The following is a 25825-nucleotide window of genomic DNA, read 5'->3' as shown; positions in this document are numbered from 1 at the left end:
AAAACTAATCTGAAAAGAAAACAAAATTGAAAAAACAAAAAACATATTAAAACAAATACTACTAAAAAAAATGAACTAACATTACCATGGGCTGATCATGCTATACTATATTTTTCTTTGTTTTCTTCTCCTTTTATCCGGTTTTCCAAAAGCAAATATATCTCCTTTCGTTCTGGTTTTTATACCTTCTCTCCTGCGCTCCTTGTTTTGCCCCGCCTCCTTGGATAGGCCGCCTCCCCAGGGTCACCTGGTCATGTCCCACCGGGAGCCAGTGCTGTGCTGTGGCTACAGTGAGGAGCTTCATCAGGTGGTCAGCTGCAGCGAGCAGTCTGTGAGTGCACACACCTCCTCCCACGCGCAGTGGCAGATGGCGGATTAAAGGCAGCCTTCACACGCTCTCTGCCAGGCGCGCCCCCACCGCGAGCCGCTTTCTAACCTGTCTAATGTTGGCGGACAGATATTACAACACTGCCATCTTGGCCTGACAGTTTTGTAAATTTTTGTCTCACGTTTTGTGCATTATTCTGAAGATCTGTTAGTGTCTCTAGGGACTTTATAAATGTATACCTTCCAGATATTCCCTAGCAAATCCAGTTTATTTGTCGTGTTCCAGGTGGTGAAAGTATGGGATTGTGATACAGGAACTCAAGTCTTTGAGTTTGGAAATGCCCATGGATTCTCTGCTATTTCCTGTCTAACCTTTGACTCAAAGGGAAGGAGGTTTGCCTTAACACTTTTGCCTGATAATAAATACCATATGGGCATGTTAAGATAAGAATAAAGGTTTGACTTTATTTTCTCACCATGCAGACTGATCACTGGAGGGAGGGATGGCTCCCTTAAAGCCTGGAACTTCAATAATGGCCAGTGCCTGAAGATTTTTAGGGAAGGTGGGCGAAGTGCCTGATACATTCTGAGGTGCAGATAGGTCTTTGGTCCCTAACAACACATAGCCATGTTTCAGCAAGATATTCATTCAGTGTGAACTATGTGGTCCTTGGTTTTTGCGTATATATGTATGTATGTATCAAGTCAAGTCAAGATTATTTATATAGCATATTTATAAATAACAATTGTTAATTCAAAGTGCTGTACAAAAAACATAAAAACATAAAATTGATTAAACTGCATGCTATTTAACAAAATAAAAGGGTTTTAGGGCATTATTTAAAAGTGTTAATGGGGCAAATTAAATTCAGTAAAAATTTAGATAATGTTGAAGACAGATCAACAATGATAGAAATTACTGAACCTGTTAAAGTCTATGCATGTATGTATGCATGCATGCATGCATGCATTCTTGCATCTATCTATCTATCTATCTATCTGTCTGTCTGTCTGTCTGTCTGTCTGTCTGTCTGTCTGTAACTAATCATTTTCTCCCCTGTAGATGGAGAAAGTCACAAAGTCTGTGACTGCGCCTACCTCACAGTAAACAGGAAGTCGTAAGTGGCGAGCGCTGAATGTGACATTTGTGGACTGTGCATGTGAGGCAGGCGGCTGACCTTCGTCCTGATGACTGTATCTTTCTCTCCTCTTGGCAGGTATGTGATGTCTGTGGGCTGGGACAGGAGGATCCATGTTTACCCCGTGAGTGTATTTCTGTGGGCTGCTGAAATCGATGAAGGTCCCTCAGATGTTAGGCTTCTTTTCTTCATTGCCGGTGTTTTATGAGAACAGTGACACAAGAAACCTGTCCAAGCTAATGTTCCAAGAATTCCTTTCGTACCTTTTCTTTCCCAATGGTACTTTTCCATTTTTGTACCATTGTTAACGAGGTGGAAATTTCAAGTCCAGAAAGTCCAGACCAAAATTACGTTTCAACCTACCTGCTGAGTACTGAATGTGACTTTATATACTTAACTGGTTTGCTGAAACAGAATCATGGTCTGGATTTGTACTTTCTGAACCTGAACATTCCACCCCGCTTATGCTAATAGAAAATCAGTGGAGTATTCAAAATCTTGTTAGGGAGTGTCTCTGGAGAGGATGACTTATATGGATGACATAAATAAAAGACAATGGAAATACAGTAGTAATGAAAATAATCTCAGCCCCCTATTCAAATAATTCACCCTCTACTACTGGAAGGAAATGTGGTGACGGCCAGTCCCTTGGACGCTTCCCAGGTTTCAATACCTTTTATGTCCTTGTCATTTTTGGCTGATATCCCTTGTAAGAGGTCAGATTTTTTTTTAATAATCTTGCTCACATGGGAGAGAATTAAACCCAATGCAATATACACTGCTCAAAAAAATTAAAGGAACACTTCTTCATCAGAGTATAGCATCAAGTCAATTAAACTTCTCGGATATTGATCTGGTCACTTAAGTAGCAGAGGGGGTTGTTAATCAATTTCAGCTGCTTTGGTGTTAATGAAATTAAGAGGGGCAACAATGAGGTGACCCCCAAAACAGGAATGGTTTAACAGGTGGAGACCATTGACATTTTCCCCTCTTCATCTTTTCTGACTGTTTTTTTCCACTAGTTTTGCATTTGGCTACGGTCTGTGTCACTACTGATAGCATGAGGTGATACCTGCACCCTACAGAGGTTGCACAGCACAGTCCAGCTCCTCCAGGATGGTGCATCAATACATGCCAATTGCCAGAAGGTTTGCTGTGTCTCCCAGCACAGTCTCAAAGGCATGGAGGAGATTCCAGGAGACAGGCAGTTACTCTAGGAGAGCTGGACAGGGCCGTAGAAGGTCCTTAACCCATCAGCAGAACCAGTATCTGCTCCTTTTGTGCAAGGAGGAACAGGATGAGCACTGCCAGAGCTCTACAAAATAACCTCCAACAGGCCTCTGGTGTGAATGTCTCTGACCAAACAATCAGAAACAGATTTCATGAGGGTGGTCTGAGGGCCCGACGTCCTCTAGTGGGCCCTGTGCACACTGCCCGGCACCGTGGAGCTGGATTGGCATTTGCCACAGAATACCAGTATTGGCAGGTCCACCACTGGCACCCTGTGCTTTTCACAGGTGAGAGCAGGTTCACCCTGAGCACATGTGACAAATGTGAAAGGGTCTGGAGAAACCATGGAGAACGTTATGCTGCCTGTAACATTGGTCAGCAAAACTGGTTTGGTGGTGGGTCAGTGATGATCTAGGGAGGCATATCCATTGAGGGACACACAGACCTCTACAGGCTAGACAACGACACCTTGACTGCCGTTAGGTATCGGGATGAAATCCTTGGGCCCATTGTCAGACCCTACGCTGGTGCAGTGGGTCCTGGGTTCCTCCTGGTGCACGACAATGCCCAGCCTCATGTGGCGATAGTATGCAGGCAGTTCCTGGAGGATGAAGGAATTGATACCATTGACTGGCCCCCATGCTCCCCTGACCTAAATCCAATAGAACACCTCTGAGACATTATGTTTCGGTCCATCCGATGCCTCCAGGTTGAATCTCAGACTCACCAGGAGCTCAGTGATGCCCTGGTCCAGGTCTGGGAGGAGATCCACCAGGACACCATCCGTCGTCTCATTAGGAGGATGCCCCGACGTTGTCAAGCATGCATACAAGCATGTGGGGGCCATACAAACTACTGAGTACGATTTTAAGTTGCTGCAATGAAATTTTAGCAAAATGGACTAGCCTGTCGCATCATTATTTCACTTTGATTTTCTGGGGCGTCTTTGAATTAAGCCCTCTGTATGGTTTATCATTTTCATTCCCATCAAACAATGTGGCATCCTTTCATTCCTAACACATTACGCCGTCCATATCAGAATAGAAATCCAGCATGTTTTTTTCCCAGTTGAGATCTGATGTGTTTTCAAAGTGTTCCTTTAATTTTTTTGAGCAGTGTATTTTTAATGTGAAGTGAAATACAAACGACTTACTACATGCAAGTCTTGCAATAATATTAATGTGTTATTGTGTGGAGAAAAGCCGCATTTCATTCCATGGTCATTAATAATAATAATAATATTTAACTGTCATGACTCATATTGCAGGGAGAGTTTCTTCATTTCCTGGTCACCCTCGCTCAATAAGCAGGGAGGACCCTCGTTCCAAGCTGTCTGTACTGGCTTGCCTGTCATCCAGGACGCTGGGCTCTGCATTAACTCTCCACATGAGGGCACTTTTCTTGGTTTAAATTTCATCCAATAAATTTTTGACAATTCACTGGAAATCACAGCTTTCCTCCTATTCAGTATATAAAAAGGATGGATTAATGACAATGCACAGGGAAAATATCAGCGCTATAGAATAGGCAGTGCACAATTACTGACTTTATTATATTTCAGCAATAATAGATAAGTGTGTCAAGTGAATAATCTGCACCAGTATTCTCCTTATTCATTGGTAGATAAAGAAATTTAGCATTAAATGTTTAAATGACAAACGCATGAATTAATAATTAATTCCATTCCTATGAAGTCACTCTTTTCTTCTCAACAAATGTCGGCTATACTGGGAAGGATTCTCCGGAGGACATCTTCCACATCCAGAAACCCCTGCCTCCATGGCCGGATGACCTGGTGAGAATGTCAACACATCCCTAGGGAATTCCCAAGGAAGGAGCCCAAAATGGCATTAAAATTAGGCAGAGAGGTGGTGCTGCACATTTCATTTGTACTGCTAATGTGGACAAAGGACTTGATTCTGTTTCATACTGAAAACCAGTCTCATGCAGGTGTTTGGCACCTTGGTCTCACACCTTTCCTCGTTTTCGGTATCCTCAGAGGAGCGGCCACAAAGACGACATCCTGTGCATGGCGCTGTGTCCCCCCACACTGCTGGCCACTGGCAGCCATGATGGCGAGGTCCTCGTGTGGAACATGGTCTCTGGACACCTGCAGTGCCACATCCTCACACCTTCCCCTCCAGGCTGTGTGTACAATGCACCTTCATGTCAGTAGAAAGAGCCTTTTTTCTTTTATAATGTGTGTGTGTGTGTGTGTGTTCACAGTAGAGATTATAGGTTTAAGTGAAAGGCATGTAAATCAGCTTTTAAATTAAACATCGCTGAATTTCATGGTACCTGTCATTATAAAATGGATTAACCTGTCAATTATTTAGCGAGAAATGACTGGGGCTGACCACCGGTGCTTGATTTTATTGTCTTTGCAGCAGTATGAATATTATTAATGTGATGTGCATTGAGCAGGCTGTTTTCATGGGCTCAGTAAATCCACAAGTTCTTAATATCTTTTGGCTGCATCGTAAACCAAGAGAAAGCAGCTTAACATTTTAAATCCCACTCAATCTTCCCATGTGAGTGAGCTCTGAAAGTCCAATGCAGGAAGACAAAAATGTGCTGCTTGTCTCACAGCAAAAAATAGTTTGAGGAAAATGAATCTCTCACCAATGCACAGTATATGATATTTTGTTTTAAAAAACTGTTTAATATTTTTAAAATAATGGAACAGAACCCCCCTCCCCATCATGGGTTGTTCCCTGCCTTGCACCCGTAAATTCTGGGATAGGTTCTGGACCCTCTGTGGCCTTGAATAGGATAAGTACAGAAATTGCATGGATGGATGGATGGATGGATGGAGGAGAAAATCTACTAGAAGCTTTAATCATTTGGGGATATACTTTGCACAATATACAATTTCACTTTTTCAGTTCATCTATTCATTCTTCCATCTTCTAGACACTTTTCCTGGACCCTATTGCATCACAATATTCTCCTTTTTTCCCTAACAAAACAATATATTGTTTGCTCGATATTGTTGTCTTCCTCCATAACGTTAGATGTTGACATCAGCGTTTTGAGCATCCTTTTCATGAGGACCCAGCTGCTGAACACAGGTCACATGGCTGCTGCCTGCATGGTATCATCAGGAGCCAGAGGTTAGTGATGTCATAGCAACCATATTTGCAGCCAACACGGCACATTCACGTGTGACAGGACTCATTTCTACTTATTCATCACACAAGAAAAGTTTGCAAAAACTAATCCAGTTTTGTTCCATTTGCAACAAACAAAAGGCTACATCCATTTCTGGAATGTTCTGAACGGAGGGCAGCTCTTGGCAAGCTTTGAAGCGGTACGTTACTGACCCTCAGGGCACTAAACTTCTGAGTGCGTAATGGGAAGGAGATTCCTCAGTGGTTAGCTCCTTCACAGAAAAGTCTCGACAGATGACTGCTCATAGCAATTTGGGTTTTTTTTTTCAGTCCAGGCTGAAACGCCAGATTACCAAAATGGCTCTTTCCAAGCAGGAGAACTGGCTGTATGTTGCTGATGAGGTTGGCTACATCTCTGTTTTTGAGATTGATGCATATGCACTTGTGCCAGATCAGCAGCAGACGGCACCAAAGGGTAAGAAAGTCTTTTCCCTACCGACCTTGAACTTGCCCCCTGGTTGCAGAAGATAATTGATCATTGTGTAAAGGCCCCATGATGTGCTGTAACAAAATATGTCTGTCTTTCCCATTTAGCTGTCAACTATTGGCGTGGACATGTTGGCAGCATCACGGGGTAAATATCCGATTTTGTTCACGGGTAGGCTGCCTTTCTAGGCTTGCCAGAAACAATTCCTGGTGTTTTCTTCCAAAACCCTCAAAAATCTTTGTTGTAATCATTATAATGGCAATTTTATAGAGGTGGTACAGTAATGCGCTTTGGGTGTTTGGTGTCTGACCCCTTAGTGAGCTGTGGGATACTCTCTGGGATCCTGATGAGAAGTCTAGCCCCTTCTTTTGCATGATTTCCTAATAGTGGGGCAGATGCTGTTTGCGGGGGCCCGGTCAGCACTCTCTCTGTCTCCCGTGAAGCTTGCAGGTGATCACCGCTGAGGAAGTGCTGCTTACATCCTCCGTGGATTGCACCGTGCGCCTCTGGAGCATACACGGGGAATTCATAGGTACGCACTGAGCTGGGCTGTGCTGGCCTTGATTAGCCTGAAAATGAAAGGGTTAAACAGAAAATAATAGGGTTCCTGCACCTTTCATAAATTATGTCCTGTATTCCTAAGTAAAAAGGTGCAAACCCATTTATACCCATACACAAGAAGATTTATCCCCCCCATTGGACGTGTGTTTATCAATAATTTTAATGATGATTCATTTAGATTCCAGGGACATATATCATTAAGAACAGATCACAATGTTGTGAAGTAGTTAATTTACCTGTTTCTGCGCATGCTGCAAAGGATGAGTTACAGTGACGTAATAGGCATCGATTCAGCATATAGAAATTTCTTCACCAATGCAATGAGGGCTATAAAACACTACCTCTAATGGGGATCTTTTCAGCCATGGCTTAATATTGTGGATGACAATTACAAAATGAAGCTGTTTCACACATGCTTATTCCTCGCACCCATGGAGAATTACGCAATATTGAGATGTCAGGCAGTGTGTGGCAGGTAAGATCTCCAAAAGACTAGGCCTGAAAAGTCAGTGGACAATTTGAAATTTCTCATCATGGGGGATTAGCTGAAGCTGTCATGGTAACTAGTTATTTTTTTTTCTCAAACATTTATTCTGCTTCCTGTGCAGTTTCAGTTCACTTCAGGCGGCAAATATCTAATGCAAGTTAGGAAAAATCATAAATATTGGCTAAAAGATGACAGTCCATGGACAAACATTATACAATTATAAATGACTGTGGGATACAATACATGATAGATTTTAAATACTATTATCTTATTATCTTAGGTCAAATCTTAGGTCACCATGAATCATTTATACAGTACAGTCTTTCCTAAGTGAAGTTATTATTGTTGCCTAAGTGAAGTACAGTCTTTCCTAAGTGAAGTTATTATTTGGAAACCCAAAATAATAAGAATAATATTTGGCATAGAAAAAATATTAATAAACAACCTCACATACAAACTAATACCATCAAGCCATTCCAATAATTGCCTGCTTCATCTCTCTTGTGAGTAACAAACAATGATTGAACTGTAATTATTTTCTAATTTACATGCTATACTTAAACTATTTGTGTAATACGCTTATGCAAATGTGAAACAAGGAGCTTTTATGAAATTGTATTTATGCCACCATTCATCATTTTAATGAGAATTCTTACTGTCTAGTACCCCAAGAACTCTGGAATTTATTTGCTCATTTTATTACCCATAAACCCACTTACCCTAATTGGATGTCCTCTTTTTTTGTACATGAGTTGGAAACTCCAAATTGTGAAATAATAGATTTTCTGGGTAAGATTCAATCTCCCATAGGGACATTTGGGCAGGCTGATCGCTGGAGCATCCACACTCCATCCTCCTGGCAGCATCCCACGGCCCCGCATGAGGTCCTCATTGACCCCTTGAGTATGCCGGCTTCCCTGCCATTGAAGAGTGGGCACCAAGTCTCAGTGGAAAACAGCCTGGACACTGAAAAGGATGCCAACAAAGCAGATGACAGAAATGTTGGTGCCTCGTTCTGTACCTGCATTCTCATCTTTTTTCCTTCATTATCTTTTAATCTGTTTCAGTTTTGCCTGTCTCTTGTAATGCTGAGCGTAACTTCCCCACTCAAAATGCAATTTCAGCCTGACTCCCGCAGCAAGCCTCCATTGCCATCGCTCAGCATCTCCGACAGTGACATTGAGAATGCTGTCAACAATGCCTGTTACCCGACCGAGCCTGGGAAGCGGTGAGTCTAAATTCCACATCATCCTATAAATGAGTTAAAGAAATCATCTTCTCATCATGAATCGCCAAATAGTTCCAGTCAGCCAATTGTGCTCACTCTTGTTTACATTTTAGGCTCCGCCATGAAATATTCAAGCACACGAACAAGCTACTCAACCACGGGGGGGACAAAGTTTACCACTCTCTGAAGTATTTTGACATTGTTGACACTTCAACCATCTCGCCGAGTCCTGATCTTCATGCTGGAATCAAACCTTTAGCATCCAACTTTATGGAGATTTCAGCTTGTGAATCTTGATTTCTTAATCTAAGTACAGGCAGTTGACATTGATTCATTGACCTTAGAAGCTGCCTGGTTTTTAAATTCTATGCAGATTTATTCCTATTTATTTCGTGAATCAGCATCAGTTCAACAGTGAAACTGAAAAGCGGGTGAAGCCCTAATGGGAAGATTGTAAAGTAAATCTCTTTCTTCTTTGAGTGTAATAAATACTTTATTCCAGTACAACAAGCCATGTACAACATCACTGTGGTGTTTTTTTTTCCTAAGAGATATAGGAGAGACTATAATTCAGCATTATTTTTCAGAACACGACTGGAAACACAAATATGATTCCGACACACAAAAAAGGAATATCACAAGGCTAACTAGTAACAGAAAGGGAAATTTCCATAAACTCAGAATGAACAAAAAAGTGCTTTATTACTTTGTAGTGACATGTCAAATGTTTTGGGAAAGAAACTCAATTTTCTGAAATAACTTGCCATACAGCACAGACACAAATTGGCATTTCTCTTTGCTTTATATGATGTAATGTGACATGACACCTGAAGGTTCAGTCTAATTCCATACTGAGGTTAGGCTTCTCTATTTTCTGCAGTCCCTCCTGTTTCAATGTCACATCCTCCACCTCCGTGCTGAATGTCCCATTTTCCCATGTGGTCTGTGCTGGAGAATCCTCCTCTGGTTTCATCTGCTTACTCTCATCCACTGGAGATTCCACCCTGGGCTTTGGCTTGGTCACCACTGGCTCACACGCGCTCTCTAGCTCCTGGTTGGAGAAATCACCATAACATTAAGACAGTTGGGTCTTTCTGCTTTGTAATACAATCCTAATTTTGTCACCAATTCCAGTAATTGCACCGTTGGTGCCTGTCCTCACCTGAAGCTTTGCATGGATCTCAGAGCTACGCACCACAGGGTCCTGGTCATAGCTGAGTTTGTCCTGTGTGTTTTTCATGTTGGCCAGCCACTCCTGCGTTTCTTTCACACACTTGCTCACTTTTTCCATGTCTTGTGTATCAATGTGGGTGTAGTTATCATCCTAGTCAACCACACATGAAATGGAATCGTCAGGACTAGTGAAAACATATTAAAAGTACTAACCTGAATTTCTGTTAAGTGACGTTTAGATGGAAAAAACTTAACTCTGCATATTCAAATCATCTGAGATGTAGAGGCTCTCACTCTGGCCCAATAGTCTGCAGCCCACCTGGTATTTTAGCATTAGCTGATTGTATAAACTCTTGTAAATATATGCCCAATACTACTTTTTGTATTTGCGACTATGCGTTTACCAGAGGATATAAGTGAATTTGGAAATGAGTTTCATGAAAGTCCTATAGGTATGAGAATAATAATAATAATAATAATAATAATAATAATAATAATAATAATAATCCCAAATAGCTAATTAGCCAATCACAATCTATTGTAAGAAAGCCGAAGTTTGCACAGTTCTGGAAACCCACAGTAATGGCTTTGATAGCTGTATAATGCCTACTGTGGGATTAATATAGAAACCTTCAATTAAACATGACCTCCATATCAAATGCTAATGAGATGGCAGAAGCGTCTTCTTTAATGTCATTTATGGTGCGAAATGAGTGAGTTAAAAATATTTAATACAGACAGGAAAAAAAAATAGGATAGATAAGGAAAACCAAATATATTTACCCCATTCCTGTAGTCCTCTATAATCTTCACATAAGACTGGGTTTTGGACGTGAGCTCTTCAAACAGCTTAGGCCTCTGCTCTGCTTCCTCGTATCTTTCCTGAACAGGCGTGCCTAGTTTCTGCAGAGCAAACAATTGGGCTTTTAACCACAGGGCTAAACCCATGTATGTGAAGCAGTGCTGGCTGACTGTCGGCACCAACAGACTGAACTAGGCGCTCACTGCTGCTGAAGGAGTTCAGAAGTGGCAAACAGCCAGAGCATGCCTAATACAGAGACCACTGAACCAGTCAAATAATATATGCTGGTGTCAAGCAGAATCAATGTGTAATATTACATTGCTCAGCTTTAACTGCAGTCTCATTATCCAGCAGCCGAAATAAGGATCAAGCGCTAGGCAGCATTTCCATTATTGAAGGTTAATGGGTGTGTCTATGCTAATGAATAATGGAAGGCTTACTTGTATTTCTGCCAGCTTGTCCATGTACACCTGTTTGTCCTGATCCTCTCCTTCATCGTATAGCCAGTCCTCTGTCAGAGTCAGCAGCTGACAAAATTTGTCTTGATCCTGAAAAACAGCTGCCATTAGTGCCATACATTCATCTTCAGGTCCCAAAGACACAGAAATAAATTAAATGGCACCATACTATGCAATTCAAGGTAAAAAAAAAAGCAAACTGTTTATGTCCTATTAGAGATATACCAAGAGTATTAGGGAGAATAATGCAACGGTTGTGCATTGTGCATTATCAAATGTAAGTGCATTTAAAAACCATTAATTTATTGCCATTTACAAACAACATAGGAAGAAATTCTGCTTTAAAATCTGATGAATGATTCCTATTCAGATTAAAATCCACTTAAAGAATTATATTTCTGTAATGCCATTCCCTGCAGAAACACAGCAAACACCGGAGCACAGTGAGCCAGTTCATAACACATAATCACAACCATTGTATATATTGATACTTATAAATAGAAATATTTTAATGCCTACTAAGAAAATAGTTTATTTTTGCATTTATGATGTCATCTTTTTATGGGCCAGTACCCCATTGTGGTATCTTAAGAAGGAGGTATGTTACCACTGCACTGAGAAACTTCCGGAAAGGTCCCTCCAGCTTGTGCCTGTAGTAGTATACGTGTTCTTCTACTGCATTTTTAGCATTGTTCCTCTCCTTCTCATGTTGATCTTGTAGTATCATTTCACCCTGAGGGGGGCGGACAGAACATTGATATTCACTGTCATAGTTTGCAAACACTTTTGGTTAGTTACGGATCTGTGTCCATGTCTGAGAGGTTGCGGGTTCAAATGCCACGGCCAGCAGATTAATTGTAACACCTCTGCACGTTTGAGCAAGGCCTATAACACCAATTACTCCAAGGACTCTGGTTGACCCTGTGCTATGACCTCAGAAAAGTTTCCTCAATTGTATGTTGCTTTGGATAAAAGCATCTGCTAAATATCTCAATGTTTATCCATCCATTATCTGCAGCTTATCTGGGTCCGGGTTGCAGGGGCAGCAGTTTGAGTAGAGATGTGCAGACCTTCCTCCCCATCCACTGGGGGAATACCAAGGCGTTCACAGGTCAGCCAAGAAATATAACTCCATTGTGTCCTACATCTGCCCTGGGTTCCCCTCCTGGTTGGACATGCCCGAAGCACCTCCCCAGGGAGGTGTCCAGGAGGTATCCTACATAGATCCCTGAATCATTTCAACTGGCTCTTTTCGATGCAGAAGAGCAGCGGCTCCGCTTTGAGCTCCTCCGAATGCCTGAGCTCCTCACCCTGTCTCTAAGCCTGAGCAGCCCAGATACCCTACGAAGGAAACTAATTTCCACCACTTTTATCTCATTCCCACCACTTTTATCTCATTCTTTCAGTTGCTACATAGAACGTATGATGATACTGTAGGTGAAGGTACAAACATAGACTGACTGGTAAATTGATAGCTTTGCCTTCCAACTCAACTCTCTCAAACCAAAGCAGGCTATGTCTGCATAATTGCTGACATTGAACCAATCTACCTGTCAATCTTCTGATCTATTCTTCCCTCACAAAAGACCCCAAGATGCCTGAACACCTCTGCTTGAAGCAGTAACTCATCCCCAACCAAGACAGGGCAATCCACCCTTTTCTGGTGGAGAACCATGGCGTCAGACTTAGAGATGCTGATCCTCATCCATCAGCCCAGTGTATGCTGGTGGTCACAGCTCGATGAAGCCAACAGGACCACATCATCAAATAGCTATAAACATATTCTTTGACTGCCTTAGACTTTTGCACAGTACTTTTATATATAAGGCATTCTCCCTTGTTGCTCTCATCCAAAAGATCACAGGAGCTGACTGACTATATTAGGGTCCATGACACACCCACCCCTCAGCTCAGACAGTATTTATTTTCTTTTATACCGAAACATAGTAACAATACCTCCATCTGTGCGTAAGTGTTCAAATATTCCTTTCGCAGCTGTTGCATCAGTTTCGCTTTGACAGGCAGACCAACATGCATGGTTTTCATCTTCGGCTTTTTGGCGTCGGGGGGCTGGTGAGCTTTCCACTCTCCATTAAGCTGCTCAGAAGGGAAAACAGATTGCCTGCCTTAATATTTTGCTCAGGAGGACAAAAACAAGGGGCATTAGCTAGACTGCTGGGGCAGCGAAAACAAGAAATAATTGCAGTCACTTAATAATCAGGAGTAATCGGAGGGGTTTAGTATAGCAATATAGCAGTACAGAGTAACCCGTGAGAGTTAGGGGTGGCAGGTGTGATAATGTGACAATTCACAAATAATACTTGGGCACCCTTAACCTCTACTCATAGCAGTCTGCTAACCTGAATGATGACATACATCTATTTATTTCCATTTTCTAAACAAACAGTACTGTACTTTGCATTTCAAATTGCTTTGTCATTTCCTATCTAGATCTTTTTATATACTATACAAACCATCTAAATTATGCCGCTGTGTATACAAAGTTACTACTGCACACACTGGGAGCACTATGTTTTGAAAACTTAAATGCAAAATTAACGGCACTCAAACGTTTAAAAGTTACTGCAAGAAACATGAGATTCCACAGTCACGAAGATAGCTATCACAAAGTCAAGTGAGGCTGGTTGCCAAGACAAAGATGCACGGCGTACCCAAGTCAAGACTTAAGATATGGTTTCACTTAGACTAACAGATATTATGTATCACTAATATGTATATATTAAGCAAGTTTCTGTGATCTTTCAGCAACCCCCAAAAATGTTCCTCTTTAAATATTCACGGCCAACTCGTTCACTTACACTTTGAGGACTGTCACCTTTCTCCACAGAGGGAGACTCTTGCTCCAGCTGTTTTTCTATATCATCAGACAACTGGGAGTCACCTTTCTCCTGTGTCTTGTCCTGGAAGCACAGTTCCAGGGCAAGAGGACTTTACAATCAGCCCCCTTTTCTTTAATGGCCCTGTTTTCATCTATTTTTTTCTAATACAAGAAATATACCACAAAAAGCAATATACCATACAAAGGTTGCACAGTTCCTCTAGTTCAGATCCTAGGCTGCTGTTTTGCCCCGTTAGTCATTATCAAATGTAACATGTTGTCTAACATTCTCCAAAACGTATTTACAGGTATAGTGCTTACTTACTTTCTAGAAACAAACTGGATTTATTTGAAAAGTGGCTTGTGCATTACAGTGCATTGCAAAAGTATTGAAGCCCCCTTACATGAATATATTTGCCTGAATTGTGAATTGTGTCCTTGGTAAGGCAATGTTTTGCATCTCTGTCTTTCCTCTTTCATACATACAGGGCAGTGGTGGCTTGATGGTTAGGGTAGCGCACTTGTAATTGAAAGATTGCAGGTTCGAGTCCCCCACCAGCAAGTCACCACTGAGGTACCCTGAGCAAGGTACCATCCCCAAGCACTGCTCCCCGGGCGCTGAATTAGCTGCCCCCTGCTATGTCACGAAAGTCACATATGGGTCAAATGCAGAGGTCACATTTCGTTGTTGCACACTGTGTGCTGTTGACAATGACCATTAAATTAAAAAATTAAATTAAAAGGAAGAATATGTGTCATTTGTAATTCAGGCAAATGTGATCATTTTAAGGGGGATTCAGTACTGTAAGACAGCTTGTATGTGTTGCATCTAATGAGAATATATTGGAAAGTAGCAGACAGACTGGACAGGTTTATTCCTCTATGAGTCTCCTGGTACCTGAGCATCAAGTTCATCAATTGCTTGCTGCGTGATGGCCTCTTCCTCCAGGCTTTCTGCCCTGCAAGCCTTGTAGTCTTCCTCTTTCACTTTCTGCACTAGGGCAGCTGAGGACACACTAACAATCCCATTGGCATTAATTTGCACCTTCACCTTCACTTTTGATAGCTCTCCATCATCCTGGGTAGATACGTTTAGAACTGCAAATTCACCTGAGTAGGAGGGGAATCCCATTTAGAGCTAATGAACAGAGTATACATTTCCTGAGAAAATATTCTGACTACAGCTAAAAACAGAAGCTGTGTGTGATACTTACCAATCTTTGACTCAGGGTATGGTAGTGATGATGGGTCTGAATAAGACACTTCAAGAACAAAAGGGTTTTTCCTATAGAATGTGATCATTTTTGAGAATGGAATCGCATGATTTTTCCCAAAGACTTCATGACATCTAGATGGGGACCGAAGACATTACAGTTAAAAATGTGCAGCTTGGCAAGTAACATTAAACAATCAACCACGTATTTAGGTTAGCCAGAACTGCAACTTTTGATCTTACCCTTTTAACTCATCTCCCTCAGTAGACCAGGAGAGGGATATTGGGAATGGGGTGACGTCTGTGATGGAAAACTCACGGACTTTAAATGCAGGTGAAAGCATGGCACACTGGATGGAGTAGAAAGACACAGAATCGCCAACATGTGATCAGTGTCCTTATATTATAGATTTGATTTTTTTAATAACATACATTGTGACTGCAGTAGAGCTTACTTGCAGAGCGCAGCCCCTAGCCACTGCCTCATCTGCGTTTAACGTAGAGCTTACGTCCTTCCCAAAGAACTTGGCGATCTTTGCGCGGACAGCAGGGATGCGGGTGCCTCCCCCCACAATCTCTACAGCGCTCACGTTCTGGACTTGCAACTCAGCCTGCTCCATCACTGTCACCAGAGGAACTGTGACACGCTCGATCAAGTCCGCGCACAACTCCTCGAAATGGCTTCTATGGGAATGCAGACAAAAATGCTTGTCATGCTGACCCAAAAAGGTTGTGAGACATCTTTTGACACAAATAATTTGATATGTACTAAAATGGTTCAAGAAAACTAACTGGAGAAGGTGTGTGAGCGTGAATATGTGTAATGTTTTCATAATGGTAATCTTCTGTAGTACTGCTGCTAGGAACGATATGGATTTTCTATTCAACATTCTGTTCAACCATTCTATTCAACTATTCAACATTAGCAAATGTAGTCAGTTAGCACTCTTTGGTTTTATATACTACGTCCAAGTCCAATTATCGAAGCCAATCCATGGTAGGAATTTATATATTTTTAGTATTTATGTATTTTTTTCCACGCCATGATATTTGTGTGTGATCATTTTAATTATGTGCATGTAAAGCTTATGTCTTAGTACAGTACATCTTCACCATATGTTCCTTAGCTAGAGAATATGGAGTTGCTCATACCGGTTCATCTTTCCTGAGACATCTTTCTCATCAATTAAACACTCAATATTAAGGGGAATGTCCATAGAGCTGCTACTCATCAGCTTCTTCAGCTTCTCACATTCCTGCTGGAGACGTAGTAGAGCTCGAACCCGTGACTTCACATCCAGTTTGTACTTAGCATTAAACTCTGTGCAGAAGTACTCCACCAGCCTCTGATCAAAGTCCCTACCTCCAAAATGAGTATCGAATGCTGTTGCTAGAACCTGACAAGGACAAAGACAGATTTAGTAGCTGTTTCATTCGAAATCCTTCACTTTATCCATTGTTTACCTTTAGCTTTCCTTTTTTAAATGCACAGGCAGACACTTGAAAGGCTGAGTGGCCCATATCGACAAGAATCACAATTTTTGGTTTTTCATCTGGGGATGGAAGGTCCTCCTTGTATATTCCATAACTTAACGCAACTGATCAGGGAAAGGAGAAGAGGAAAAATGTGTGACTTCAAAGTCACTATTGTTACAATCACACAAGCAAAACTTCTGAGTATAATACCTGCTGTGGTATCATTCATAAGCCTCAGGCAATTTAATCCAGCAATCTGAACAGCATCCAGCACACGTCTCCTCTCTGCATCAGTGAAGAAGGTAGGAACCTTTGCATCACAAATAATTTGAATGTTAAAAAAAAAGATATTCGTAATGCATCCAGAAATTTGTAATTCAGATTTAGTCATTGTTTCCATGGATATTAAAATAATAATTTGGACATAATTTAAAAATATCTTTGGAAATGGAATTTAATTGTATTCACTGATCCATTTCCATTCTAATAGCTGAATGAGCAAGTGAAGTGTAATGACTGCATCTGTCATGCATTTGTTCCATAGAAGATTCCAGAACACTCACAGATATGACACAGTCTACCACTTTCTTCTGTATATTAGCCTCAGCTGTATCTTTCAGCTTTGTCAGGAGCATAGCAGTAAGCTGCTCTATACTGAACTGGTGTTCCTTGTCCAGATACATGACCTAAAACAAAAACAAGACATTCAAAATATAGAAAGCCATACTGCCACTTCCCACATCTCTAAGTTTCCCCAGGAAAAAATAATGTAGGCTAACATGACGTTTAGACATAACCAACCAGTATCAAAATTATACTTCAACATACGCAATATAATCCCAAGGCTAGGAAATACTTATTGGATATGATTTTACGCAGCATCTAGTTTTATGGATCTTAATGCAAGGCCATTTAGAAGGGAGGGCCTATGTAATTCATACATGCAAATGTTTCTTCTGTCCATACTGTAAATCCAGTTAACACCACATAAAGTCATGGGGCATCTCCTTGTACATTTGCAAATCAAAAGTAGAGTGAAATCAAACCGAAGTCAATCATGCTGCTGCAGTGCTTGGATGTGCAGGCCTCTCCAGTAAAAATGCTCACCTTGGCTCCAACTCTGCCATCATTTACTGGGACCAAGTCATAGGGCACATTAGCCCTCTCACTCTGCACAATGATGTCATCAAAAGACCGGCCATGAAATCTCTTGAAGTTGAACACAGTGTTCTTGGAATTCGTAATCAGCTTAAAAAAAATAAAAAATCTTTAAGAAATTACCATACCATATCCTGCTAATTATACATTTGGAGGGGCTATTAAAAGTTATCAGGAAAAGACTAGTCATTGTTTCTCTGTAAATACAAAAAAAAGTTGAACTCCATTTGATGAATTACTTTCATTATCAATTGGATCTAATTCCACCAGTTCTACAGTACAATAAAACCGTGCATAAATTATACAATTTCCCAGTTAAAATAATACTCAAGATGAATATGCAGTTTCTGCATAGATTTATCATTACCTGATTTTTTGCTTCATTTCCAATGTTTCTGTTTTTGGAGCCAAAGGACACAACAGCCCTGTGGGAATTAATATAAATATTTTATGCATAATAAAAAACTAAAACGAAATCCATAGATAATAAGTAATTCGGCCTGGCTTTGGTACGTTGGCTTATGCAGTATACGTCCACCTCCATACTCTTCGGTCACTACTAAACAGAAAATATGAATCATGTCTTTTAAAAAGTTATGTGGAGAAAACTGGTTTTGTTTTAGCTTTAGGATGCCAGATTTTCTCTAAACAAACTCATTAGCAGATGGTCCCATGGACATTTCACCATCATCTGGTATTTTCGCAAGGGACTTAAACTGCGGCTCTTTGCAGCAGGGCTGTGCACCATTCAGAACTGAATTGAGAATGGCCCTAAAATTCCAATTCAATTCCTGAATTTGAATTGTGGTTCAAAGTAGGATGCAATCCAAATTAGAATTTAAGGAAGTAGAATTAAAATGGAATTCAAATATTCAGATACATAGTGTAGATGCAGTTTGAAACAATAAAGCTTAACATTTTAATATGAACTGCACATAAACATGTTAACATCCATAGCATGTATTGTATAATTGTTACAAAAATCTCATGTTTTTATATTGAAATGAATGTGACATTTGAAGAGTCACTTTTAAAACTATTATTTTGTGAACCATTGTGGATCTTCTCATAGGAAAATGACTGATTGTGCAACGTAATCATATCCTTTACTTTAGTTGTTATGTCTTTAGCTCTGGTGTGGCTAATTTTTATTGATAAAGTTTAAATATGGGCAATACTTACTCATCAGATCAATACCAGTATCAGTCGATACTGATATGCTAACTGATATATCGTGCATTTCTGCTTATTGAGATTGTTGAATGTAGATTTCTGTACAATTTTGATGAGAGAAGAGTTCACTGCAACAGAAATCCATTGATATTCTACACTGACTGTATGTTTTTAGGAGGGACAGCCCAATCTGTTTTATTGCTGCTTATTTATGCATTCAAAAAGACTTAGGGGGTATTCCAGAGAGCAGGTTAGGGTTTAAAACTTAATACCAACATGAATGAGTCTGAAACAACAGAAATATAATTATTGGTTGAGAAATGCTGATTACATCTTCAGGGATTGAGTTTACTCAAGTTTGACTCTGTTAATGTTAACTGAAGCATGCATGATCTTCTGGAACAAGAAGAAGTAATCGTCAGCAGATTGTTGAAAATACGATTCACCATGGAAATGCACATTGCAGTTGTATGCCTGAGAAGTCATCTCTGTGGTCTGCAAAGTGGAGGGGTTGTTCATCCTCTGCCTCAATGTGTGGTACAGCAGGATGGGACTCTTGCCTGACTGGTAATATTATGCAGTACCACACATGTCACAGTGATGGCTCATTGGGGTGACTCTGAGACCACTGGAACTGGGCCTTGAGTATCCCTATAGTCATCGTAACCCTGGGTCTGGTCGTACTACTGTATAAGCTAGGTTGAAGTGTTTCAGGTAAGGGGTCTTCAGGTAGGGGTACCCTCTGGTCCCAAGAAGGAAACCATGCAACAGTTGTATTACAGTGGGATATACATTTCCATTTGTTTTCAGGTGTAAGTGAGCAAGACCAAATGGCATTCAACTACACTGCCTGGCCAAAAAAAAACGTCACCATTTGAATTTACATCAGCATATACATAAGAACCAATGACTGGATGATTATTACAGCTCAGCAACATTATGCAGCAATAAAGTAAAGTCAGCTGAGTATCTGAATCTACTGAATGGCCAGGTTACACCTCCATCCATCATCAATGGATTTTTTTCTTCCCTGTTGGCATGGGCATATTCCAGGACAAGAATGCCAAGTTTCATTGGGTTCGAGTAGTCCAAGAGTGGTTCAGGGAGCATGAGGAATCATTTTCACGTATGACTTGGTCAACACCTTAACCTCATTGAAGGTCTTTGGGATGTGATAAAGGAGGCTTTATGGAGGGGTTCAACTGACTTGTCAATACAGGATCTCAGGGAGAAATGAATGCAAATCTGGATGAAAATAAAGAGTGAGATGTTGCATAAGCCTGTGGAAACAATGCCATGACAAATGTGCGCCATAATCAAAGCTAAAGGCGGTCCAACGAAAAATTCAACTGACAACTTTTTTTTTGGCTGGGCAGTGTATTTTTGCTATTCATAACTTGAACTGGACTCCCTAAGGAGGTTAGAAAGGTATCAAATGTTGCCACCTACAAAACCAGGCTTAAAACATTTCCATTCCACAGTGCCTTTGATTAGCACTGCTAGTCAATATTGATGCTTTATCTTTTACTTTTATTGTTTTATTTGTAATAAAATGCCATGGGGAGACTAACTTGCGAGGCGTTTTCTGCCTTGCTCCATCATACACACACTCAAACGATGATGTCTCAAATGAATTAGCATGTTGGATGTGCTTCCAGCAACAAAGACTGACCTAGGCTTGGCATAACAGAGGTGACAGACAGTCTTGGTCTTGTCAAACAAATGTTCCCAAACTGCTGATTATGACTGTCTGTACCCAGATAACAGTCAGTATTAGCATAATGGTTTCCATGTTTATCAGCTGCTTGTGAATTTAGGTTGTAGCCATGTCAAGAAATGTGTTGATTCATTTGGCGTTCCAAGCCAAAAACGATGTAACCGAATGGCACATGGTGAATATGTGCACCATCACAGCCCTACCCCGGAAGCAGAGATCATCCTATGTCAATCTGCACTATGCCTTTCCTCTTCCCGCCCCTCCCCCCACCCGCAAGTTCAACAGCAGTGAATTAGCATAACATTCAGTAAAACATTCCAGTTGTAATCTGGTTGTTTCGATTTCCTGAGACTGAACTCACCCTATTTCTCATTTAAAAGTAGGATCCAGGGGAGACTGGCAGATAAAAGCAGGTGAATAATACTTCATCAGCCCAGTGGATGCATTTGAGTTAGTTCTATATTTTGAGAGGTTTTTTTTATTGTAGCCTACTGTAGCTGTTCAGTTGTACATTTGAGATTTTCAAGGAATAATGTTTACTACTGAGTTCACATTTGTAGATGTCATTTACATATAGTAAAGATTTCAACCAAATATCTACAAAGTTAGGGTCATACTCTTATTAACTAATTAATATGCCTTGGTCAGCCCACAAATTGATTTTTAAATATGGTGCTTTCAGTTGCTGAGTCTGACACCCTAGATGTAGACAGTCAAGGGTATTAGTGAATCCTACAATATTTAGACAATTATATTTATTTACAGTGATAAATCATCAGGTGCCATCACCAATACACATTTCTGTAATAAACAACACACCTGCAATTTGGCGGAACTATCCTAATTATTGTCAGAGGTCATGTCAACGGCAAAAATAAGTAATACCCTTTTGAAAGCTAAATATATTTTGCCCAGCATGCTGCTGCTTGTCAGAATGTTTGGCATCTCTTGTATTACGTAACAGGTTGACCAGATAATCTGTGTCAGGGAGGACACTTTAAGCTAGAGCAGGATTTATAAACTACCATTTCAATTAAAAGAACCTGGATTTCACTTCAGCATTGAGTTCTTGTGCTGTGTTGAATGATCAGTCTCTTATAACCATGCATGTGTAACTAATGTTGATATTGAAACAGCTGGATGAATCTTTCATTCAAGAAAACAAACCAGTCAAAGTATTAGAAGAACTGAAATATTTTAGCCAAGCACAGAAGTCAGTTTTACAGTAGTTTATAAAACTTGAAGTAACTCAAGTGTCCTCCATTGCATGGATTATCTGGTCACCCCAATATGAGAAACTTTCAGTAGGGAAAAAATGCAAGGCGATATATTAAGTTTCTAAATATGTGAGTGCAGCTGGTGTGTGAAATCTGAAAATTGGTGCTCAAATATTTAAGATAAATTTGAATCAAATCAAATTACACTTTATTGATCCCATGGGAACAATACTGAATAAATCATGGAGTGGATGAAAAACAATACCATTAACAAAGATATTCGCTGGGGAATGCAAAGAAGCTCCGCGGATTAGTTCTGCCACTATATCGACCGTCTCTTGAAGAAATAAGCACGCCAAATCAAACTGCCAGTGAAAAATGGCTAAAGCCTGCTCAAAAAGTCACTAAATGTTGCAGCTCTGGTCATGAGTTTGAGCCTGGCTAGAAACCAGCCTCATCTGTTTATTTGTATTTATTGGATTATTGTTCCCCAGTGTTTGAGTGTTTGTTGTTGTTTTTTTTAGTGTTCTTGTCCTAGGTTTGCCTTGCTTATGTTCTGTTCTGGTTTTGCTTTAATTATCCTTGCAATGTATCCCTGTGTATGGTTTATGTTTCTGTATTAAGTGTTTCAGTTTCCACCTGTTGCTTGTTGTCCTGTGTTTTCATTGATTGGTTAATTTGGTTATTATTCTCACCTGTCCTGCATTATGTGTCATTAGCCTTGTGCGTATGCCTGCTCCTGCTCCGGACTGGATGCCCCAACAAATTTGTCAACATACTGCGGCAGTTTCATGATGGAATGACCTCTAGGGTGACAATAGGAGGACAAAAGTCTGCCCCTTTTCCTGTGCAAACAGGGGTTCGGCAGGGGTGTGTACTAGCACCTGTACTCTTTAACATGATGGAAACCTCTTCAGCATGAGGAGGCTGCAAGCAACCACCAAGCTCCACAGGGTGAAGGTCCTTGAGCTACAGTATGCAGATGACTGTGCTCTTGTGTCTCACACCCCACAGGACCTCCAGACTGTCCTTGATGCAGCAGTGAAGGCAAATAGCATATTGGGGCTGACCATCAACATCGCCAAAACAGAGGTAGTCTGTCAATGGCTGTGCTGTGATTACCACTATGCCTATATTTACATGCTAAATGATCACTCTGTGATTTTTAAGTTTGTCCTAGAAGTTGTTAGATTTGTTGCTCGTCACTTTTTTGAAGAAAAAAAAAAGTTGCTAAATTGGAAATAATGAGGATGACTGAGCTGCAGCCCCCCTGCCCGGCAAACCAGAATTACTGTCAACGAAGCCTGCTCTCGAACTCTCAAATAGGTTTGGTTCATTGCATTTGTTGCCATGGTAATTAAGTGATGCTCACTAATCTTGGTTTCTGCAACGGAAATTGATAAGGTTTACGCTACTAATTCTAAATTACTGACTAAACTCGCATACTCAGACCATCTAGATAGACCACATGGAAGCAGTAACACGTGCTTTAATAAATAGAAATTAGTGGGCGATGACGTTCGGCTGAAAACTAAACTCTGTCACAACCTATTGAAACTATACTGTAAACCTATAATATATTTCATGAAAAGCATACAGCAAAAGAAACAGTAAGTGTTGATACCTTAGCTTAATTTTAAACTAGGCTACATTAAATAACTAATCAATTTCTCCCGACTCCGAAACAAAAAATGCTGAACGTTTGGGTCATTCCATTGCAAATCATCACACTTTCGGACCTCATCGTCATGGATTTTAACAAAATTTGGCATGCACATTTGGTCACATAAGTAAGTCATGAAACTGAAACTGGGCATGTCTTGGATCAATATTGAGGGAGATTTAAGCAAACAAAATTTTAACTTTTTTCGGGGGGGATTATGACTGGCTATATTTACCTTAATGTAAGCTGCACAGAAATGGTCTTCATATTGTTTTAAAGCTATTGTCCAGCTCTATATATTGAACAAATAATATGCCATCCCCATATGAATAATTACTATGTGATAACTGATTAAAATATTAAAAAATAAATACCAAAAAAGAAACATATTTCAAAATTGATTTTTTTTTTACTAAAATTAGCTCATAATGTCATGAACATCTCCAGATAATTTGGTCTTTGAGTTGTTGCTGAAATATGATTACTTATCTGAAATGTGTATCAAAACCACAACTCCTTACAATGCTGAATAGCAGTTAATGATCAATGCATGGTACAGAATTATTTTTCATGACAACTACAACTATTGCCAGAACTAGCTGTGGGAATATACTGTAATTTAAATTGAAAAATTTAAAATTACTATGAAAAATGAATAAAAAGACAACATTGCCAAACCGGAAAAAAAGAGAATTGATGGTACAATCAGAATAGTTTATTTTCTTCTTTAGTTTACACTTTTGACTAGATACTGGCCTACTAAAAAGGGCCTTCATTTGTCAAAAACCTGAAAAAGTAACAAACATAAAAAAACTAGATAGGCTTTTATGCTACTAGGGCAAGGAAAGAATTTCAACATTGGTGTAATAATGCATAACTTATATACAAGCAGTACCATTTAAAGGGAAAGTAGGAATGTAAGAACATACAATTGCTATATTCTCAATTTATAGTCCATCAGAGCCTTTGATGCAGTTATTGTGTTTGCTTGAAATTGTGTATGTCTATCCTGCTGTTGTCACAGGCTGAACTACTAAAAGCACATCCTGATGATCCATAACAAGTCTATCAGAATGGCATGGGAATGAATGGAGGTCCATAAGAATGTTGAAAGTATGATGATTTGACATGGAATGACCCATTTGATTGATTGGAAATAAAAATGACATTACTTTCTTTTCGGTCCTTACCTTTCTGAAGATGATGCGATATTCAATAACCATTATTCCAAAAGCGGCCATTGGAAATTTGTGGATGAATCTGCATGACCGCTAATATTAAGCTACACTTTTATTTATTGACATTTATGTCAATCTGATGAATATTATGTATTTATATTTTAATATTACTACATTTACATTTATATCAATATTATTTAGCTTGCTATATTTCGTGCACAATTATTTGATAGTCTGTTTACTTTAAGGTAGGCTACATATCGCACAGGAATCCCAAGAACTATTCAGTCATACGTAGGCCTATTATTGGTTACAAATGAAATATGTTATAGATAAAAAATACACTGATAACTCATTTAATTGTATAAGATATAATGTAGAAATTAAATGATAGTAAAGATGTAATAGTGACATCCATGACAAAGCAAAAAGTAATAACTTACGGCGTGCATCTGTCTGTAAATTCATTTGCCACCGTTTCAATTCCTCCACCTTTGGCTACAGCGATGTAATTGTTCTGAAATCCAATATCAAATCCAACAACTGCCATATTTTAAATCCATCCAAGTAATCTGGACTGTCAACGAGTACACTGTGTATAGTAGCCTACGTTTAGTTTCTTCGGATGAGGATATTCCTTCAACACTCTGCAATCAGAGGGTTGGGTTTCTCCTCTAACCATTTATATGAACTTCTTAGAAAGTTCCTGATCCTTGCAGAAGTCTCTTGAATCCCCATGAATGTGCGGCCGCTGCTTTATTTCTAGATCTTTCTGAGCAGTGAGAAAGTAACAGGGACAGTACAGTGCGGCTGGTTTTTTTCCGTTGTTGCTTTGGCAACAAGACGCCCGAATTTGCGCAGTTCTACTGCGCATGCGTCATTCATAATATTTCAGAGTTGTGTTTTGTACAGAAAACGGGTTCAAATCTACCCGTGGTCTAAGTTGGCAGTGTTTATGAGGTATGGGGAAATGAAGGCTGTGGCTCGAAAGAAAACTGTGGATGACTCCAAAATTTACCAGAAGCTGGTATTTTCGTAATTTCGAAACGCAGTGTAAGATTTTTGCTTCCGAAAGGTCCAGGGTTTATGTTCTGAGATTTCTTCTCAAATGCTTAAGTAAGCAAAAGGTAAGTAGCGAAGTCGGTCAGCACAAATGGAGCATAAACATCGCTGACATGCACGTCGTGAT

General features: G+C 40.0%; 2 protein-coding genes across 2 annotated transcripts in view; one reads left to right on the top strand and one right to left on the bottom strand.

Annotated features, from left to right (window-relative positions):
* wdr95 (WD40 repeat domain 95) overlaps window positions 1-9084 on the top strand; it is a 20109-nt gene extending 11025 nt beyond the window's left edge. Inside the window, exons 17-31 of the mRNA XM_023826053.2 lie at window positions 229-331; window positions 614-720; window positions 811-890; window positions 1391-1445; window positions 1545-1590; window positions 4432-4491; window positions 4696-4864; window positions 5711-5809; window positions 5948-6006; window positions 6137-6281; window positions 6401-6440; window positions 6737-6825; window positions 8152-8342; window positions 8466-8569; window positions 8683-9084. Of these exons, the coding sequence (XP_023681821.1) occupies window positions 229-331; window positions 614-720; window positions 811-890; window positions 1391-1445; window positions 1545-1590; window positions 4432-4491; window positions 4696-4864; window positions 5711-5809; window positions 5948-6006; window positions 6137-6281; window positions 6401-6440; window positions 6737-6825; window positions 8152-8342; window positions 8466-8569; window positions 8683-8866 (1531 nt within the window). The 3' untranslated portion in view covers window positions 8867-9084. The remainder of the gene's footprint in view (window positions 1-228; window positions 332-613; window positions 721-810; window positions 891-1390; window positions 1446-1544; window positions 1591-4431; window positions 4492-4695; window positions 4865-5710; window positions 5810-5947; window positions 6007-6136; window positions 6282-6400; window positions 6441-6736; window positions 6826-8151; window positions 8343-8465; window positions 8570-8682) is intronic.
* hsph1 (heat shock 105/110 protein 1) lies at window positions 8978-25825 on the bottom strand. Its single transcript, XM_023826054.2, has 18 exons — window positions 25080-25825; window positions 18056-18113; window positions 17638-17778; window positions 17094-17216; window positions 16741-16840; window positions 16519-16652; window positions 16207-16451; window positions 15510-15738; window positions 15298-15404; window positions 15056-15189; window positions 14740-14951; window positions 13822-13923; window positions 12959-13099; window positions 11610-11735; window positions 10985-11092; window positions 10526-10645; window positions 9732-9893; window positions 8978-9620 (listed from the first exon to the last, which is right to left on the bottom strand). Exons 1-18 carry the CDS (start codon window positions 25184-25186, stop codon window positions 9405-9407), a joined length of 2565 nt encoding a protein of 854 aa, XP_023681822.2. The 5' UTR covers window positions 25187-25825; the 3' UTR covers window positions 8978-9404.

Source organism: Paramormyrops kingsleyae, chromosome 17 (assembly GCF_048594095.1).
Source record: "Paramormyrops kingsleyae isolate MSU_618 chromosome 17, PKINGS_0.4, whole genome shotgun sequence".
Taxonomy (NCBI): Eukaryota; Metazoa; Chordata; class Actinopteri; order Osteoglossiformes; family Mormyridae; genus Paramormyrops; species Paramormyrops kingsleyae.
Note: the sequence above shows the minus strand (reverse complement) of the source record. Positions and strands in the feature narration are given on the sequence as shown.